General features: G+C 41.7%; 1 protein-coding gene across 1 annotated transcript in view; it reads left to right on the top strand.

The window, feature by feature from the left end:
* Positions 1 to 92: 92 nt before the first annotated feature.
* The window catches only part of si:dkey-71h2.2 (low density lipoprotein receptor adapter protein 1), a 37,823-nt gene continuing 15,775 nt past the window's right edge, over positions 93 to 22,140 (top strand). The window contains exons 1-3 of the mRNA XM_034527642.1: positions 93 to 463; positions 18,577 to 18,719; positions 20,914 to 21,026. Coding sequence (XP_034383533.1) covers positions 379 to 463; positions 18,577 to 18,719; positions 20,914 to 21,026 — 341 coding nt within the window. The 5' untranslated portion in view covers positions 93 to 378. The remainder of the gene's footprint in view (positions 464 to 18,576; positions 18,720 to 20,913; positions 21,027 to 22,140) is intronic.

Here is a 22,140-nt window from a genome sequence, read left to right as displayed (position 1 = left end):
TCAAGGACGCGCCTTCAAACTGGAGCACTCAGGACCAGCAGCTCATCAAGGTTGTCGGGACACGCCCTTAACTTTGGAGACGGTGCAGTAGGTGCGCGTGCTCGCCCTCAGCTGGTCACCAGAGTGAGTCTCCGTGAGGGGGGTGAAGAGAACCAGCGCGATTCAGGGGTGGGAACTTCTATCAGTCGGCTCTCTCTTTTTTTCTTTTTCTTCTTCTTCTTCTTCATCTTCTTCTTCTTCTTCTTCTTCTTCTTTCTCCCCTCTTTGGCGCATCCCTCTGGGTCGAGCCCCGCCTGCTGTATTGTACCCTCCTCCCTCCGTGGTCCGGACTCGGAGACTGGGGAATCCACCTGCCGGAGATCAGACGCACCTTTCGGGATGGATGCCCTGAAATCCGCCGGCAGAGCGATTATCAAGAGCCCCGGAGTTCCGCGACACACATGGGGAACTTCGAAGCACGAAAGTGAGTCAGGCAGCGCGTGTGTGTGTGTGTGTGTGTGTGTGTGTGTGTGTGTGTGTGAGAGTGTGTGTGTGTGTGTGTGCGTGTGTGTGTTTGGGTTTGGTACAGGGCTGTGAAGGTCTTGGCGACCGGAGCAAAGGCAGTCAAAGAGATGAGGGGGGCAGCAATGTGTGCCTCTGATGGACTGTTGTGTTTCAGGGATGGGGAGCTTTTGTTTGTCTTGTTGACAATTTGTAGCGGAGCTGCATGTAGTGTAGTGATCACAAGCTGCAGACTGTTGTGTAGTTCAAGTCTCAGTTGTAATTGCTTTACTTCCTTCTGGTTATAGTCCCACTGTCAACTGTCTTTGACCTCCAAAAACACAGCTGGGCTAACTGGAGCATGAATTAAAACGAGCTCGTTCGAAACCGATCCCGGAAATGTGGTGAATAGTCGAGCACGTCGAGCCCGTGGTCGATCCACAAATACAAAAGTTTTTTATATTTGATCAGTCGTTCTGTTTAATCATGCTAAAATTACTTACATTTTGTTTGGGTTGCAGCTTCTCGGATGTGAGTGTTTTCTTTAAATATAATTGTTTTTTAAATATTTAATATTTCTGGGGTTTGGACCTTTCGGTCGAACACCACGACAATTGAACGCATCATTTTAGAACTTGTGATGAGCATTTTTCTTTCTCTTTTTCACGTCATAGAGAATATAACACATCACCAATTAAATACATTACAGATCAATTGATCATTAAAATTATCCGTTGTTGCAGCCCTAAAATTAAATACTATACATACTAATAATCAGGCGATTTGTACAATAAAATCCTACAACAATAGATAGATAATAACAGTTTCAGACTGTACTGAATACATTGGAGTGTAATCCAGATTTGAGTCTACAGTGATTTATTGGTCCGGTTGCTACTTCCTTTATCTCCTATAGCACACAACAATGAGGCATCTTAAACAAACCCCCTCTACATGTAGCAAAACAATAGATTTTTCAGAAAGTGTTCATGTGCAAGGTTGCACCTCAGCCATGCATGACAGTGTAATAAAGTGCAAGAGGCTGCGAGTGCTGAGTGACGGGTCAGAGCAACAAACCCCCTCACACCATTGGTGAGGGCAGAGCGAGGGGCCTGCAGCTCTGCTGTCTCCCCGATGTGTGAAGTGTTGTCTTGAATGCTCCCTCCCTGCAGCCACAACAACGCCTGTGAGCTTCTCGCTGCCTTAAATGCTAGCATGCTGTTGCTTTTTTTCCCTTTTTTTTCTTACCTTATCGTGGATTCATGCGTTGTGAATAATTGGCAGCCCATGCCAGCTTTAATTAAATGTGGCTGATTAATTTCACAACCTTGATATCTGTACTCTCTATGTTCTACATCAATTATTGAATATTTGATGTTGAGGTTAGGATTTCAAAGTGTTCTCATTGGATGAGGGCTTTAATGAGGTTGTCTTACATGGTTAGGATGTTGGCTGCTGATGGCTGTTGGACTAAAACTTCTGATCTTGGGTTTTGTACAAACATCAGTGGATGGGAGTTGTTATTTCCCCCCCAACGCCACCATATTCTTCATCATTACCATGGCGACTTTATGATGACAAGAACTGACAAACAAACCGTCAACATCTGATACTGAAAATACATTGTCGGTGTCACATTATTGGGAGGAGCCTCTGCATTGTGCTTTTTTCTTCTCTTATTGTTGTTTTTGTCAGAGAGAGAGAGAGGGGGGGGGGGGGGAGACCATATTATATTGTTGGAGCAGAATTCAGCTGTATTTCAGCACCTGATGAGAGAAGCAGGTTGTGTTTTTGAGAGGAATTCACCAGAGGAATCAGGCTGGAAAAAATGTGAACATGGCACTCGCAGACAGACAGACAGTCCAGACTGCTGATGTCCACGAGCTACTTAGCAGGACATTTGGAGAGAGGACAGCGTCTGTGTGCCAGCGTGTGGCGATGTGTCAAAGCTGCCTGTCGGAATGCAAATGAGGAAACATTGCAGCTGCTTGGCACAGCCACGCAAATAGTTGCGATTTAGACATGCATGTGGCATGTGTCTGTGGATGGGAGGAGCGGTCAACTTAGTTAAATTACCACATCGAATGAAAATATACAGTTAATTTGTGGGAAATTCTGGCAATAACTGTGCCTTGCTTTTTTTTTAAAACTTTGTTTCATAGAGCAATGATATGGAGACATAATAAACTCGCTTCATCGAATGATTCAATTCAATTCAGTTTATTTTGTATAGCCAAATATCACAAATTTGCCTCAGAGGGCTTTACAATCTGTACACATATGACATCCCTGTCCCAGGACCTCACATCGGATCAGGAAAAACTCCCCAAAAATAACATTTCACAGGGAAAAAAGGGAAGAAACCTTCAGGAGAGCATGCTGGGGAAATGAATATCACGATACATTGTAACTGTCATCAACGACTTTTGAGTTTCTGTTGAAAGTTCACGTGGTGAAGCATTACTATGCGTGCTTCATTGTGACAGTGTAGTGTGAAGGTTAAATGAGACAGAAGCGTTTGATAGGACGATGATGACTTGGGTGTTGAATTTTTAGGTGGGGCAGCCAAAAGTCACGGAAAAAAGCTAAATATACCGACGTGATTAATTTGGTTGCCGCCCGACCTTTCTGCTGACATCACTGTAAGGTCAAACTTTCCCCTTGACAGATGTGTCTCCAAAGGCCCTTTCAGACACGCAGCGCACCTTATTAGATTAATGGACATTTTACATGTCATCTGTTTGAGCACCAGAGTGCGTTACATTTTAAAGCCATAATAACGATCACCAAGTAACACATCCAATACAGCACAAGACTGAATTCAATGTCATCAGGTCAACTTAAAGGCTGCAGCAGCAAGGTACTAAATGCAAGTCTTGTTTGCCCGTATAATGAATTCATCACTTAAAGAAAACAACAAGTGGGTTGATGAACTGGAAAACACTGCTAATGAGCCAATGCTATGTTGTTGTTGAGCAAGTTCTTGAAATGAGTCTTAAAACCAAATTATTTTCCCTTTTTGTGTGGAGCAAAAGAGGCTCCAGCCACAGTAATAATCAGATCAGCACTCCCTCCCTAAGTCATGTAAGAAACGATGAATATCCAGCCAATTGCTTCGCATGCATCATGTGACCGAACGGATATTACAAGTCCCAACTTCACATATTGTTGTTTCTCTGGTAGTCATGTGCTGTGAAATAAATTGGTGAAATTGCTGAGAAAATATATTCAGGAGGAGATGAGTGTCTGTCACGCACACAACGCTCTTGATTTAAGGCTTGAACAGGAAAATAACTTTTGACATGCAACGCTGATGAAGCCTGTGATTTAAACAAAAAACACTTTTCTTCCTGCAGTTTCACAGCTTTCTCTCTTCTGCAGTGGGTGATACAACATTATGCAAGCATTGTCTTTCTTTGTGAAGGTCCTGCAAGCAGAAAGCTATAAGGATTATTTAGGTAACGGCCACGTATGTCTGAATGACCAAAAGCAATTTACATAGAAGGCAAGGCCAGCAATGTTTTGTATTTCCTGTCTGTGAAGAATTAAAATTGAAAAACGATTCGAAATGCCATGTTCGGTTCTGAAGTACCGTCACCAGGGATGTGGCATTCCTAATGTGCATTTTTGCTGCTGACCGTGTGCAAGTCTGACAAAAATAATTAGCACCTGAGAGAATTATTCCACCCAAATCTTTTCTTCTGTATGCGTCCCACCTCTGGATTAGTCATGAGAAATAAAGTCACGTCCATGACGATCCGTTGCTACATTAAGTTACACCACCGACGTCAAGAGGCACCTGAAGACTGAATAATTAAATTTCCACTCTACCTCACCAACATTAAAAAATCTATTTATGGACATGCATGAAGCCAGTCTTCAGTTCTTTTGCCAACACAAAGCTGACACGTAGCACACGTCCCCGTCGCCCCTCGTGGTCGTCCGTTGTCATCTGTTGAGGTCAAAGCCACTGGCAGGAGGGAAGAGGACACAGCATGTGCCCGGAGTACAAGCCTTCCCTTTGGATCACATCATGTATAAGCAGTGCAGACCTTTCCGTATCTCAGGACACGCACACGCACACGCACACACACACACACACACACACACACACACACACACACACACACACACACACACACACACACACACACACACACACACACACACACACACACATATACATATATTTGCCCTTGGCACCAAGGATGTCCGTGCTGGACAGTCTGCCTCAGTTTAGAATCGCGAGGATGTGGGACACACCGAGTTGAATCCAGTCAGGCTGTATTCATGGGTCTAGGCTCGTTTCTTTTCGTGGTGTAAATATCAAAGCTTGCTTCTGCTGCACGGCTGTGTTATCAATATCAAAGGAGAAAAATAAGTAGCTTCTTTTAATTCTTGAATACATATTTCAAGTGTGTTTTATTGCACGGAGGGAAAGTGTATTGCTGTGCAGTCCAGAGAAGAGCTTGATCTGAAGTTGGTGGACTCGACTTCGACTGGTTGGAAACTCTGTCAGCGAGTAGAGCCTGCAGTTCTATTACAGCTGACAGGGGCTCGACTGAAAGACTTGCAGGAGTCAGCGGTGTCAGTTAGCACTGACCCTCGAGGAGCAATTATCTCTCAATGGCTCGTTAAGACTCAGTAACCATTGAGTCAGGAACACACCAGTGGAGAGAGAGAGAGAGAGCAGAACAATGGGAGGGAATGGAACATACAGGATAATGACTGAGGGAACGTCAACAATACAGTAGGACAGAGAGGGATGAGTGGTATGGTTAGTGCGGAGCACATTACAGCAGATGCCTCTGCTTTTAATTGAATATTAATGTGAAAAATTGAATGTGAAAAAAATTATATTAATTTGTGTTGATGAATGTGGTGGGCTGATGGAGCATTGAATAAACATCGATAACCCTCGCACCGCTTTCACTTCATATACGCTATACATACTTTTCATTTTCTTTATTATTTAATTTTCTCAAATATAAAAAAAAAATGTCCTGCTCTGCTATTTTATTGTATTGTGTATATATTGTAACTTCGCTTGCTGCTGCTACAAACAAATTTCCCCTTGGGGATGAATAAAGTATCTAGCTATCTATCTCTATCAATCAATCATTTGTATTGGTGTTCTGATGCAGTCATCAATGCTTCTCTGAGTACTGAATGTGGAGACAAGGAAAAAAAGAGTATTTTACCCCCAAGTCACAGAAAACCCATTTTCCCACCACACACTTAGTTAGTATCCGCCCATTATCTGTTGTTGTCTGAGACGTACGTTTTCTTAGTTTCCCACTGCCACCACAATACATTACAATACTAAAACTTTGCTTTGAAATTATTTTTTTTTACAGTGGAACTAATTTGCATTATCTTTGCATCCCCTGAATGCGATAATTTCTGTGGATGGGTCCTGGATTTATTTTACATGCCTACAGGAAAGGTTCAATTTGCATACAGTACATGACCTTTTACAGCAATCCCCTGTATATATATATATATATATATATATATATATATATATATATATATATATATCTCTCACACACACACACACACACACACACACACACACACACACACACACACACACGCACACACACAAAACAGACGATGATACGAAACAAAAAGCAAGGATACAAAGACTGGCTTCTTCTTTTCATTTTTTAAAGTGGCTTTCCAGAATATTCCATGCAACTGATGCGCCAAAACAGTAAAATGGGAAATCTTGGCTATATTAGTCACAGTACAGGATTTCCTATGATGGTTTTATTGAGGGTCAATAAAGGCATCACGTCTGGAGCCAATACAGGATAACCTTTGTAAAAGTAAAATACCATCAACCACTTTGAAGATTTAAAAAAAAAAAAACTAAGTTTTCTATCTTAAAAGAGAAACACTCAGCTATTTCGTCTTGCAGTCACTACATGCTATATAGTGTGTATACCTCCAGTCATTTATAAGACCAAATAAAGTCAATATGTGCTCTTAGCTGAGTTTCAGTGTATCGGATGATGATTTAACTGAGCAGATTTCCCACCTATACGCTGCATAATTCATGCTCGCACACTCATCAGTCTCACCAGTCGCAGACTGAGGATAGATAAGATGAGGAAGGCCTGCTAATGGGTTTTCATGGAACGAGCTTTGAAATAGGAAATCAATTAAACAGGTTATCGTTGAAGATTCAAGTTATTTAAACACAGTGTGTATTCCTCAAGGTCCTGAGAATGCGTGACTCCCAAAAGCTCACAATTAAGATAAAAAGACTTATCAGTCTGAACCAGATTTAATAAACATTTTTCCCTTCAAAAGGTTCTTCACAGCCATCTCTCTTTTCCCATACGCAATTTGGCTCAGTGAACATGATGTTAAAATTGAGTTTTATGTAGGTGCGTGACCTTTGTGACTCTTCCCCCCCCCCACACACACACACTTGTTTTTTAAATTTTTGTAGAAAGCCTGAAATATTAACTAATCAGATGTCTCCTCTCGGGATGAATTGTAATAACTTTACTGAGACCCTGACTTTTTATCTAACCTCATCATCAGGTCATCATTTCACTTTGTCCATTAGCTGTACTTTGTTTTTTTGTGCTAAATGACAGATATTGTCATGGAAACACGCTAAACTTAGATGATGAACATGGTAATGATTGTATCCGTTACAATCTCACAGTACTGCTAGCATGTAGACTTTTGTGTGAGTTTATTATCGCGAAAACCTAAATGTCTTGTTTCCATCACCTGTTATGAATCCGGTTCGGTTTACAAAAGGGGCTTTTTTGTTGTCAAATGAAGCTGTGGTTTATTCGGGGCGGGTGAGAACAAGGCTGAATAACCCGACACCGGGTTGTGTGCTTGGTGAAGTGCTTTCGCCACACTTGATGCTCCTCCTGTCCAACTTCTCTGCTCATGTTTTAATCCTTTCGCTCGCTTTGGGTATTTTGAAATTGAAAAATGTCTCGTTCTTTTTCTGTCCTGTCTGGGTTTAATCAAAGCTTAGTGGGAGTCCTTTTGAGCTTTATTCCACAAGTATAATTTCTGTATTAATACCTTAAATCCCCAATGTGCCAAGGAGAGTCACCTTAATTCTTCCTTGTGGTTGAAGGATAACAGGACGCTTTGGAATAAGGATGTAAGAAGGATCTAACGAGATGTGCGTGTTTGTGCTGCGCTGACTATATTATCAGGGGCTTTGGTTGCATCTTTTAAAGCCTATTTTTCATTTTGTTGGAAAGGTCGCTGCACATGTTACTTAAAATGTGTCTGTCAGGAAAAACAACTGCCATATTGATTTAGTTGAAATTGAGTTATTGGAGGATCATTTTCAGCCTCATGTATACAGAATCACATGCTTGCGCCTGTTACATTTGAAGCTGCAAGTATATTTTCTTTACTGTTGCACTCCACAAATATTGATTTTTAAAGCCTCAACCTCATGTTATTAAAAACTGCTCCACATCATATTCTTTATTGATTTTCTTAGCGAGACTGTATGTATGTATGCATGTATGTATGTATGTGTGTGTATATATATATATATATATATATATATATATATATATATATATGCGTGCTGTAAGTGGTTATGTTTGGTAACTCATCTGTTTTTCTTTTAAAGTCTTCGAGGTTATCTAAGACTACATGTTTTTCACTTAGCCAATTTAACATTGACAGCAAAGGGCATCCTTCACTCCTTCAGTCTAAACACAGATTAAGTTCATGTCTGGCTCCTTGTTTCACCTCCATAAACACCGACACCTGTAATCACTCCACGGTTTTAGTGTCCTATATGCAGCTCATTATTATTCTGCTCTGTGCCGTCTCTCTGGAGTGTTTTTAGCACCAACAAGGTTCCCCGGCCCGAAGTATAGTGAATTATGCAACGCGAGGAAACTGAGAGACCCTATCTTGGGAGAGGTGCTGCAACGCACACGCACGCACGCACACACACACACACACACACACACACACACACACACACACACACACACACACACACACACACACACACACACACACACACACACACACACACACACACCATCCTGTTCAGTGTTCAGAGTAAAGTCCTAACACCCGAGTCCTCTTTCTGTTTGATTTCCGTGGCGGCTGTCTGTGAAGTGGGATATGCTGTCACTCCGGTGTAAGAGTTTTTTTCTGAGCAGGTTTTCTATTGTCATTCTGTGGGAGTGTGTGAGAGAAAGAGAGATTAAGTATTGATGTGCGTGTGCGTGTGTTTCGGCTGAACCTGCTTCCCCACTGTGGTGCTAAATCCCATCTCCGTGTTCTGTTCCTCTGAAAAATTCAAACTCCCTTCACCATTTCTGACACATCATGTCCCCGTCTGAGCTCGGCACCGAGAGCCGAGGTGTACCCACTCCTAAATATAACTTTGTACCGTCAAAGTGAAAATGGAGAACTTTTGTAGTCCTGAGTAGTGTGCATGCTATTGTGGTTAAAACCCAGAAAGCCCAGTAGAAGTTCTCTTGATGTACTTGGTTGTCGAACGATTTGAGATGAGCTCATGATGCTCAAACCAGCTGAGTTTCGTGAATTACCTTTTTAACGGTTTCCTTTGAATGATTATATGATTCATTAAATATTAATTATGAAGCAAATGACGGAAACATCTGCTGCTGCTCTTTTGTTGCCTTATGAATTATTTTTATTTATCATTTTTGTATTTTACATAAAAATAAAATGTAGGTGCCGTTGGATAAGTTGGATAAGGTCATACCATTCATACAGGGGTCTAATTTCCACTGGGAATGCTGGGGTGATTTACAAACTGTATTTGCCCTGGGTATGACCTGTCAGGCAATGTTTGACAGGCTGGAAAAGCTGATAAAAGCACTTTTACCTTTTCTGTGTTTTTTAAATGTAGAGGTCTCTGTTAAAGAAACAGAACGCAATGTTATTTGTACACATATACAGTCTGTCCACCACATTGTTCTCAATCTCAACAACTATCAAATCACAATGGTGAGAGCCGATGAGAGACAATCTAAATGCTCCTTATCTCATATTATGCACCTTTTTTAAGTAAAGGCAACAATACAGTATATAAAGAAAACATGTATACATTAGTTAGAAAAAGCCATATCCCAACTGTACGGTACAGCTCAAACACTCACATCGATTGCCCCTTTATCACCTTTGATACTCCAGGAGGTATCTGGCTTTGTCAGACCAGCATCCATCACTCAGCTGGAAGGGTCTAAAGTGATCTAGCGCATTAGAGGGGATTCCCTTGGGAAGCCCTCATCTGTGAAAGGGGCACAGATAAATAAATGAGATTAGCAGCTCTTGAAGGTGACTTGTTTTGCTTTGCTGTGATAATGGATGGGCAAGCTATATGATTGCACAGGCAAAGTGGTGTTTTCCTAGCACTCAGCTTGAGATCACGACTGGGAAACCTTGGGATTTTCTTTTTCTTTTACAAGTCACAGCTCTACCCTTTTGAATAGAAAACAAAATATAAAAAGTAAACCTATTGTTCCATGAATGGATTTCTGTCGAGGGAGCTATTTATAGTTGATGAAAATGTTGAAAGGGAGTCAGCAGACTCCAGGGGGAAAAGATCTGTATCAGCAAAGAGAGAATCATACCCTGTTTGAGTTGCTAATGAAAACAATCCTTCTACGGTTTTGAGCAATTATGCTTTATGAATAAATAGCTGCGAGGAAAGATTTCCTTCAGTATCTGCATTGTTAATGGGGTTACATTATTTTGGCATGATTTTAGTCTTTCTGTGTGTATTTCAGTACATGCTGTATTGAAATATCATAATTTAGATGTCAATAGGAACCTTTTTTCTTTTCATACATGACCATATATTTTTGTTCCCTCAGTGGTTTAGTGTCTAAAATTCCCATTTTTACCCATAGAAACAGATTTGAGGTCACTGGGTAGTAAAATGTACCTTGGTGCTTCATACTTAGACCCTTGACAACGTAAACATTAGAAATGGGCCCCTTTGTATTTCCTGTTGCAGTGTTTGTTATTGCAGCTGCTGACAGGAAGTAAACTTTGACCAACGTTGTTGCCCTAGCAATAGAATGGCCTCATAAAGGTCAATATGGAAATCTCAAAAGTATTAATTTAACAGCGAGCCGCAGTCTACATGTTTAACATAGAAAAACAGTAACAGCTGTGTCACTCCATAAAAAATTATCGAAGGTACTTTAAATGGACATTTACTGTGTGCGTCGCCTCCCTATGTAATGCCCTTTGGTCAATGATAAACTATAACTGTCAAGAGATTGTAAACAGTCTGTGTAACAAGCAATCTCTCCTCTGGCAGTGTTGTGTTTGATTAATTGGCTCGTGGTGACGCAGAAAAATTAGCTTTTAAATAGCTTTTCACAAGCTTTACTGAATAAAGCCCTCATTTAACAAAGGACGGGCCATCAAGCCGTCAGACCTCAACACTGTTATGGTTTTGGCAAAATTAGGCAACTAAAAAGACGGTTCACGGTTAGGTCAAAAGGGAGGCGGTCTACATCCCGAGGTGTAGTGCGGTGCCACATGTAAAATAATACATAACTAATCCACTCGGAACTAAACAAGATATTAAAAGGATGCTGGTTCGGCCTTAGGGGTGGGGGAATAATACAATGGTCCCATGCCTCTGCTCATCAGTGTCTTACTCATATGTTTTCCCCTTGAGGTTGTAAACGGGCTCAACGCTGCTTAGGTTTTTGTCAGTCATATTCATTGCTGGCGATCTGCTGGTTCCATACGATGGCAAATCGGGTCACCAGGTGGAGAAGTGCCCCTCAGTGGGTGAATAAAAATGGTTAAAAGTATAAAGATATACAATACATGTAGAGGATTGTGGTCATAGTTAACAGAAACCATGTGGTTCAATGTATAGAGGTCCCATGGCAAGAAAACATAAGCTGGTTTCATATTCAGATACATTGTATTATTCCACACAGGTAAATGTGTTTGGTTCAGTGCTCCAATAAAGAGTCTACAATAAACGTAATACAACCAATACCATAAAGTACACAATAAGATCACAACATACTCAAATAAAACCCATTTGACCATGTTCAGAATGAGACAGCATAAAGGGTGAAGTCAAAGAAAATAAAAAATTGAAACCACTTCAAATAAGATTTTTTTTAAATGCAAAAGTGCAAGTGACCTGTTGATTAAGGTGTATTTTCTTCAGGCTGATACAGGCTTAAAGAATAATAGAGTTCTTGTTTCAAATCTATTATTTTAGAAGTCTGTTTCTCTGGGTCTGCTGCGTCTGAAAAGTTTGTTATAACTTACTTATCACATTGTGTCTTTCATGCTTCCAGGCACCCTTAACAGCTGAAAGCTGATTTTCTTATCACATAAAAAAATGACAGGTAGGAGGCCCCGGGGAAGACCGAGGACACGCTGGAGGGATTATATCTCCCGGCTGGCCTTGGAACGCCTCGGGATCCCCCAGAATGAGCTGGAAAGTGCTGCGGGTGAGAGGGAAGCCTGGGTCGGCCTGCTGAACCTGCTGCCACCGCGACCCGACCCCGGATAAGCGGGTGATAATGGATGGATGGATGGATAAAAAAATGACACAACTCCGTTTATTTTACCAACACTTTTTGGTGTAGTTCAAGAAAAAGCTTGTAATTTGTGCTAAATATTAAGCTGCAGCTAGCAGCTAGCTAGCAAAGTCCAGAATTGGGAGAAACAGCTTTAGCCTAGCTCTGTCCTGACCCTAAATACAATCATACATGTTCTTTTCACACTTTGTACAGTTTAAACAAACAACATGTAACATGTCATTTAGTGAGATTTAGAGGTGGTCAACTTTGTTCTCTTTTGACAGAACCAAGCTAGCTGTTTCTGTCCGTTTTGAGTCTTGCTCATAGCAGCGTATTATTGTTCAGACATGAAAGTGTTATCAATCGTCTCATGTAACTTCTTCCAAGAAAGCAAATGAGCTTATTTCCCCAAATCTCCCTAAACTATCCTTTTTGTTTTGTGACACGATGCAAGTTATACAACAGATTCACATTTCTTTGTTCTTTTTTTTTTTACGAATTCACAACATTAACCATGTGTTTAAAACGGTGACCGTTTCACAATCTGTGGGTAGCTGCAATCTGATGGTAGTGATTTTCACTATTGTAAAGTTGAGGTGTTAGGATTTTGAAATAGCTTGACGTGGGTTTTGTTTTTGAGCCCATTGGATGTGTAATATTACATTTCAGAGTTGGGAGTTTGATGTACTGCGCGAGGTAATTCCACCTCATCCGAGCACTTTAATGTGGTTTGTACACTTCCTTTGATACCTTGCCAAGGTAATCAGTAATGTAATGTGCAGGTACCACCTCCATGTTGCTGCCGGGTTGTTAGTGATGGAATCAGCGGTTGCTCAGCAACATTGGCTGTTTGATCCCATGACTCCATCTTTGTTGTTGACGAGAAGAACCAAAAGTGGCTTGTACTGTATCTCTGATTGATAATCAGAAGTCTCTTATATGTGAAGAGGGGGATTTACAATTTTTTTTTATTGTGTGGGTTCAATTACAGCCAGAGGAAGTTAAAAATAAGATGCACTGGGTGAGATAGGTGAGTGGAGGGATAGAATTAAGAAAATGGTGAGAAGAGCGAGAGTTTGAAAGGAAGGACTAAGCTTTACTCTGTTCCCCCTCAAGGCAGAATCAGGAAACCAGTTACACCCCCTCCTCCCACACACACACACACACACACAGACACTCACACACACCCTCTCAGCCCACCATCTTCCCTGAATGTGCGGCCTATTTTCTCTGTCAAGGTGGTGTCCTAGATTCAAAGTTCTATCGGATGAGTAAAACAGTAAGGCAAAGGGATTATGTTATGAGAATGTGGATGGGGGTGTCACTTGGGTCTAAAAAGCAAAATGAATGTTTCCTTTCTCACATATTGGTATTGTACTTATTTCATTGGATTTAAACCAAGATGCTGTGAGAAAGACGGCCTACTCACTGACCTGTAGGGAAATCGTAAACAGGGAATGCTTTTGTTATTTTGACCCTGGAGCACACACCAACTATTCCAAGAGTTCGTAACAGGCTGATAGTTCGGATTCCGGTATTGCTGCTTGCACCACTGTCAGATGTGGGGGGTGCCCGTTTAGAGCGGGTGGTCGTAGTCGGTGTGGGCGGATTGCTCGGCTCCCGGATGTGCTGCTTGCGGCGAGAACTGCTCCTTTTGCTCGTTGATTCCAGCGCAGTGAAGGAGAGTTCAGTTGTAGCCTAAGTAAATCCAGCATCCAGCAGCAAAAGTGAGCTGCAGTCTATAAACCGCGGTTTGCACGCTGCAGACGACGCGCTTGACTCTTGGTCCACAGTGATATGAAGACCCCGGACCCCCACCTCTGAATGCTGAACAGAGCACTGTTCAATTGTTTATTCAAAGGTCACTGATAGAACATGTCGAGTGTCCAAATTTGACACCGCACGTACCGCCAAGTGTCAAATTGATCGCATGGACGGTTCTTGAGATATGCAAAGACCATACTCGGACAGAGATTCCTTGCTTTATTTTGTGTGTGTGTGTGTGCATTTGCTCTTACTTGCTATGTCGTGCCTGTGTTCATATCTGTGCGCCACTGTTTGTGTTTTTAATTAACCGTCAGTGTGTTCATCCAGAGCAGAATTCACAAATTCAATTACTAAGCGTGGAGCTTAAGGAAACAGCTGGTGATCACTGCATGTAGCTGAAGGCGCACAGAGCACCCGGTACCTATTATTATGCTACGGCAGTCAGCTCGGCTATGAAATGGCTATACTTGTCAGTTGTTCGTTCAAAAGAGCTGAATATGTTTTACAGCGTTCAACATCTCCGGGCGATGGCATTATAACTCTTATCGTAACTTTTATGTGAATACACTTAAGGCCCAGTACAGCAAAATGTCATCAAATTGCTCGGTGCCTTCATTGTAATGCATTGATTCCTTCAGTGCGTGTCCCAACTGAGAGGCTTTTGTGTGAACATCATGGATTCAGTGCAATTGCTGCAACAGCCTGGGTGTGAAAGTGTTGCCAAGGCATCCGTTTAATAAAGATGTAAACGTGATCAGTGCACCACCATGGCCTCGCCCTCACTAATCTTGTTTTGTGCTCTTTAAATTAGATCTAGACAGTCGCACAGATGGCAAATGTAGCATAAAGGAAAATAAAAGTTAAAATTGCACTGTTCAATCCCCCTCATTATTTTCCGAAACATGTTAAAATCCAATTAGCCTCCCACTGCTGTGCGCCTGTCAATCTTATCAGCAGTCCCTCTATAGACTCACACAGGATTTATTAAAAATTTAGGCAATCCTCTTTTAGGGGGATGATGCATTGGAAACCCTGCAGCATCAACATGAAGCCCTTTTTAATAATTCACGTGTGTAGCCTGCTGAAGACACAACATGGACTGTAGCACTTCAGCATTGCATTGATGTGACATTTTAAAGATAAAATCTTTTGGCCAAGAGTTGCTGTATCACAGCTTGGGCCGACCCCAACTATACTGAAGTAATGTTGCAGCATATTTTTAATTGTTTGGAATTGATACTTTAAGTCCCACCATCCTTAGGTGCTGTTTTCAATCAACTCCAGGACTTAGCCCTAGCGTCAGTGGACTTTTGCAGTTGACTCATTTTAAAACCATTACAATGTAAAAGGGTATTTAAATACTGCATGCACATACCAAAATACTGAATTATGATGAGGAACAACCAATGAGTTTGACTGCTGTTACGATGAACACATGACAGCCAAAGTGACAAAACAAAAGAAGTAATGTTCAACGAAGATTTATTGTCACTCATGGCCATTTAATTTAATTAAATCAACATAACAAAACTAGGCCTGGCTCCCTACCTCTGAGAACACATGCTAATGCTTTACCAAAACAAATACAGAGGGGGCACCAACCAATAAACCTAATGTTTCTAAATGCAAATTACAATGTTGCAAAAACCTTCACTCTTAGCAACCTCGGTGTCAGTTTACTTACACCTTCTGCTCCGGAATATGGATCAGACAATAGACTTACACTCTTTACCCCAAAATAAAATAAATAAATAACCCCTGTACCATATCCCTACATTTCAATCAGACCCTATAATAAACCCCTGTGTTTCTTTTAAGAACGCTAGTACTCTAACCTGTGCTCTCTCACCCATGCTCAGTACTCCTTTCAGTGTACATTCATGTACCCCTAATTCCTTCAGATTATTCCTCATCATCTCTCTCTGCGTCTCATACGCCAGTTACAACTCACCACTACATGCTCAACGGACGCCTCTTCTCCACATCCTTCACACAACCCTGTCTGGTTTTTCCCTATCATCATTTTCAGTGTTTTGTTTAGTGCACATGCGGAACATGATTTAAATGTCTCCCTTTCTCCTCTCTGTCCCACCTATTTTGCCACATTTGGTTGATATTTTCCCAGTTGATACACTTGGCCTCTGCCTTACTGATACTAATCTTAATTGCTGTTTACTTTCTTTAAAGCTCTCTTTGCCAAGTTGTCCGCCCTCTCATTCCCACTCACCCCTCCCTACATGTGCTGGAACCCACAGGAATTTAACCTGACCTCCCTGACTGACTGAAGGACTTCAGACAGTATGTCTTGACGACTGTTTGAATGAAAAGATCTTAAGCTTGCTAGCACTGAAGATGAGTCGGAGCGTATTAACACCTTTTCCTGTCTTGCCTTTTCTACACACCGTAGTGCAACCAACACTGCCACCATCTCCACTGTGTGGACCCCTAGACTATCAGATGATCTTCTGTTGATTCCTATTCCTTTGTCTGGTATTGCCACCCCAAATCCTGTCACTCCTGTCTCAGGTTTCGTAGCACCATCCGTATATATCTGTGTATACTTCCATTTCCTGATATTCAAATGCACTTAACAAATAGGGGCCACCGAACTCTTCAGGCTTCCTCCTTTTCAACTGGGCCCCACTCTGCTGATTGGCCAATTCTGAGGAACCCAGGTGCAGCATGACTGGCCTGCACCGGTGGCAACCAATCACCTAATTGGCACCTGAAGGGAAAAACAAGGGGGGAGGGGAGAAAACACACACGCACACAGGCCTTGCACCAGCCACACACATTACACTGCGGTTGCTTTTTAAATAGAGTTTTCCCAAAACAAATAAACATCAGGAGAAAACTGATGTTGGCAGATGTTCCAACTAGGGTATAAATGTAGATGGTAATGTTAGCTAGCTAGTGTTTGTAGCTTATGGTAATCACATATACATACTGTTTAATCCATTTGTTACACTTTTGCATTTATGGGTTTGGAAAAGGCTAAATCCTGGTCTGTGGTGCCTGGTTATTCCATTTTTATTTTCTATATGTTCATTGCATTGTGTTCTTTTATATCTACCTGTCAAAAGCTGAAAGATTCCACAGCGTTTACACTCGCATCTTAAAAGTGCAGATAGTTTTGATTTTGTTTGTAAAATATCCACTTAGCTGACACCACAATACAGTAGATGTGAATTGAATAATGTTAATTTCTTTATTAATTAAGAGTTAGAAAGCTCCAAAAACTATCATCAAATGTTACGATTTTCCGTGTTTCGCAGCTGATTCCATCTTAATCGTCAGTTTCCACGGTCCTGTCTTGTGTTTTCCGCATTGCGGAAATCACAGAGCCGTAACTGAAACCCACTGTCTTCAGTAACCAACCCTGACCTCCGAGCTCCTGTGGAGAGGGGAAAGAGAAAAGATGAATTTCTCCCTGATGGATCCAAAGCACATTAAAGACCCGTCCTTAAATGGTGTGAACCTTCAGGCTCCGAACCATGAACTGTTTTAAGTATTAGTCACAATTTCTATGAGACTTTTAATCATCACACACCTCTCATCCAGAACAGGTGGAAAGCAAACAACCACGTTGCCCACCGTCAAAGCGATACCATTTAATAACATGAAATGCGCTCACTAGTTTTGAAGCAGCCCCCATAGTATGATTCGAAAATTAGTTAATAATTCAGAGCTGTTGGAAGCGTTGTAAGAGGATGGTGTTCTCTGCCTTCACAGCTGCATGGGGCCTGCCAGTGACAGATGGCTCGGCCCATTTGGAGAATTTGCCAGTAAAGCCCAGTAGAGTGTTAGACAGCCATTGTGTTTGTGTCCCTTTTATCTTTCTTTCTCTCTCTTTTTAAAAGTCACAATCATTTTATATTGTGTGTATGTGTGTGTGTGTTTGATCATAAATACCTCTGGAGAAGGGAAGCGCGAGTTCTATATGACTATCAGATGGTTACGCATGCGTTGTGTGGTTGTCTTTATCGCAGCAACATTGGTGTTAAAAAAGACTGCTTTAAAATCTGGAACTGGTTTCACTTATCGCCGCATTACATTTATCACAGAATGTGGTCGGTTGTCTAGTTTTGTAAGTTGTCCGTCTCCTGATGCTCCGCTGCGGGTTGTCCAGGTGTCTTTGGGAGATATTTCCAGCTCTCTGCATGGACACAGTCTCCCTCCAGCTTTGTGTTACCTGTTGGAAGTCATGGCAACAGCAAGACATTGCAGCCATTCAATCTCCCGCAGCGCCGCTGATACTGGGTTTGTTGGGGCCTGTGCAGCACTCCTTCTCTGAGAAGACAATGATAACAGATGTTAGTTGAATAGGATGTGATCAAATTCCGAAAATGTAAGCATGGTGTGGAACGGCAGAATCACTTATGGATGGTTTCATAGACAAAGTAAACCATAAGCCATGTTATATTCTATTATTTTAATTGTATCTTCCACTGCACACATGATGTTCTACTTCTACAAGTCTAATAGAAAACATATTGCAGAGCGCAAGTGTAATCTTTCCTAACATGTAAATTCCCATTTTTAAAATATATTTCTTGAATTTAATCCCATGCACGGAGTCGCATGACAAAATGGATTATGTGACATGTTCAGCTATCGTTAGCAAGCAGCCATTCACAACAGTTTGAGCTGATAATTGTTCTGTATATCTTTCTGGGTCTTATATTTACTAAAGCACATTTCACATTATTTTTACTCATATAACCTTGTTCCACTACTTTTTTGTGATTTCCCGATGTCCTTTGCGTTTTTGTCCAACCAGAGCTGCCAGAGAACTGGACGGACACCAAGGAGACTCTGTTGGAGGGGATGGTGTTCAATGTGAAGTACCTGGGTATGACTCTGGTGGGCCAGCCCAAAGGAGAGGAGATGGCCTCGCCTGCCATTCGCAGAATTGTTGCCACGGTGAGTCACTGGTCTCCTTCTGACTCATACAACCTTATAATGGAACGTACACGCTTGCATGCAAATCTGACGCACTATACTTCAATTTCATTGTGTTTACAGAATACAGTACACACATGACAGTGCTGATTCTGATGTTTGCAAACAGTGTTGCATATTAATCTGTAAGCAATGTCAGGAACTTCAATAGCAACGTGAACTTTCAGGAGTGACATTGTGAAGATTTCAATTACGCCGCCGCTTTTTATAGACACCCTCTTGGGGATTTATGAAATTACCGCCTCAAACTGAAATACATATTATCTGAACGAGTACTTGTCAAATGTAGATTGTCATGCATGTTATTCTGATAATGCAGGACAATATTTTGTCAGTATGCTCACATATAAATTGGTAAATTATTGCACCCTCTCTACATTATAATACCACTTGGGGTACCACGACAACAGAAGTCCCTCCCACCTCAGCAAATGTTCTCTCGTGGCAAGAAAACCATTGTGGATAATCATAATCATCCAATTCAATGTTGCATTTCAATTTAGCCTGATGGACAAACAAGAAAAAGGAAACATTTAAAAGTTCTGTAAAATATTGAATTGAACAGCAGAATGACTTTTTTGAACTGCACAATCGGTGTCATTCCCCTTTTTAACTTTCTGTAAGTCTCTTGGCATGTCGTAGTTGAGTCAAGTTTATACCAAGGTCAGCAACATCGCTGCTAATCCAGGATTATCAGTGGTTGCACATGTGGAGCAGTCAAATCAGCGATATGATGTTTACTTAACAACACTGAGCCACACGGGGGATTTCTGAACATCAATTCTGAATCCTGTCTGTTGTGAACAAACTGTTGCATTTCAACCGCCGAGTTTGTAGACACACAAAAGACTAATTGCCATGTTTTTTGTGAACACAAACTCGCTCACATTTTATTCCCTTTTTCCCATTTTTCTTACACGCTCACACACTTGCACACCTTCTCACCGAGCGCTGCCAACAATAAGAACGTCTAATCTGCCGGAAGGCTTTCTCTACAGAAAGAAAAGCCAGGCCTCATCATAAACCCCCGACTTCTCAATTAGAGACTGAACCAAACCTAATGGCAGGATTAAGATTCAATTGATTTATACCAGGACAGGAAAAGCAACTCGGTTGTCTCCGTCTGTTCCCTTGGAAACCAATCAACCTGAATGGGATTGCTGAATACATTTGTGACTTTTCCATTTGCCTCATGCTTCCTTCAGGCGTGATAAGACAAGACAGAGGGACCAAACGAATAGAGAACGGCTGAACTTGGCGTATCTCAAGCTGACAGATTGGTTTCTGCCTTGTGGCACGACACGAGTAACATGACCGAAGAAAATGTGGTTGTTAGCACTTCCTACACGAAGGAGCTGCCGCAGTCTGCCGCGGCGATCGTTCTCTCTCTATTATAAGTTTCCCAATACTGTAGTTTTATGAATGTGCTTCTTCCTTGTAACCATCTCCAGGGCATTTAGGCTCCCACAGCTAGCCACGGCACAGATCCTGCTGTCCTTCAGAAGTCCTTCGGTCGAAGCAAAGATCCCACTTCTTTTCATCCTCGGCTTCTTTTTCCCCCGTTGGCCTTTATTTCACCTTCTGAAATGAAAGGGTTCCCGTGCAGGGTGAATGTAGAAATGTGCAGTCTGACAATGAAATAACTTCTTTCTTCTTCCCCTTCTGTTTTCATTCAATGTCACTCTACTGATTCTTAACCTGATATCATTTGGATGTGAAACTTGCTTTCATTTGCTTGCTAATTGCATGTTAAGGAGGTCACTGTCATTGTCGAATGGCGCTCTCACAGACCGCAAGCTCGGCACTATGGCCGTATTTTCTGAAACTCCAGATGGAGCGGAGCGGCGGGGGGGAGTGAGAGGCTGCCAGCCCAACCTCGAGTTGCAATGTGTAGCCTTGATTCTGGGCAACACATTGCCGCTTTCCTCTCGCAAGCTCTGTCACCTTTTTATAAATTCCCCCATATTTCTGGGACAACTTTATGCACGCTGCCTAATTTTGCTCGGCAGCCACTGAAGCGTTTGAGTTTTTTTTTTTTGGTGTTGCATCAGAAGTAAGATCATCTTATGTTTATGTCAGAGTGACGGGGTAGCTCTGTGGCAAGATGGTTTCTCTATTTGATGTAAATGTATTTTTTTATATTTCGTGTTCACAGGCCAGGGCCAGTGCTAAGAAGTTTCGTAAAGTAACATTGACGGTCTCACCGAAGGGCATCATCATGACAGACACAGAGACGACAGACCTCATAGAAAATGTCTCCATATACAGGTAAATAAAAAAATACTGATTTCAAAGGGAAACCTGCTCTGTGGCTGGGATGAGTGACACCTTTGACCTGTTCAAGATTTGTTTAGATTACCATTCAATATAAGTATTTTTAGATTGTCATTATGTCATACTTTTTCTATAGAATTATTATGTAATGTAATAAGTGTGCTTCTACACCTCATTTTGAGCTACTGGATACATCTTGCAAAACATTAAGAATTCAATGGACTGCAAGCAGAAGTGTGAGAGAATATGTCTGACTTCATAGGGATGGGCGTGCATTATTATATGCAATGGACGGTTCATAAACTAAAGTATTGCTATTCCATATTGGATTTTGTGTCATCATCTAAGCATAACGATGCTGTTGATGCTAAGTGGCTTCATCTGATACATGAAAAAACTGATCTTCTCTATCTAGGTCACTTTGCTCTCAGTCCATTGCTCGGACTCCTTTCGTAGGATTAAACCGAGCAGTTTCCTGCTCAGTCTAATTTTTGATCAATTCACTGGTAAAGCAATAATGGGAGGGCAGGTGGGGGTCGTCTGATACTGTCTCTCTCTGTCAATGAGAGCTAACCTCTTTTAGTCTCCCGAATCAGTGAACTATGTGTCTGGTTGTGTGTGTGTAGTTGTGTGTGTGTGTGATTTGCGGGCTGGCTTCCCCTCTCTGGATAGCATCCTGTAATATTGACTTGTCCGTGTGTCATTGAGGATTACAGTCTAAATATCATATGGTTGTATTGTACTTACAGAACAGGCTGTGATAAAGTGTGTGCGTGTGCGTGTGCGTGCGTGGTTGGTGTGTCTGTGCGTGGTTGGTGTGTGTTGGTCTGCATCCGTTCCTGATCCACCTTATCAGCTGTAACAGACCATAGGCCAGGGGAATCAGCCTCGTCTTTGATCTCCTCCTCTTCCCTCCTTATCTCCCCCTTCTCTCCTCCCTGCCTTTCATTTTTTATAATGTCTGGAAAGAAATCTTTCTCTTCTGCACATATTAACATAAACAGAGCTCTGAATGCAGGAATACCCCACGACTAATTGCCCACTTTGAAACTCGCGCTGCCAGTCTTTGCCAATACTCTCCAGTAATGATACAGGAGAGAAGGGCCAC

Source organism: Cyclopterus lumpus, chromosome 24 (assembly GCF_009769545.1).
Source record: "Cyclopterus lumpus isolate fCycLum1 chromosome 24, fCycLum1.pri, whole genome shotgun sequence".
Lineage (NCBI taxonomy): Eukaryota > Metazoa > Chordata > Actinopteri > Perciformes > Cyclopteridae > Cyclopterus > Cyclopterus lumpus.
Note: the sequence above shows the minus strand (reverse complement) of the source record. Positions and strands in the feature narration are given on the sequence as shown.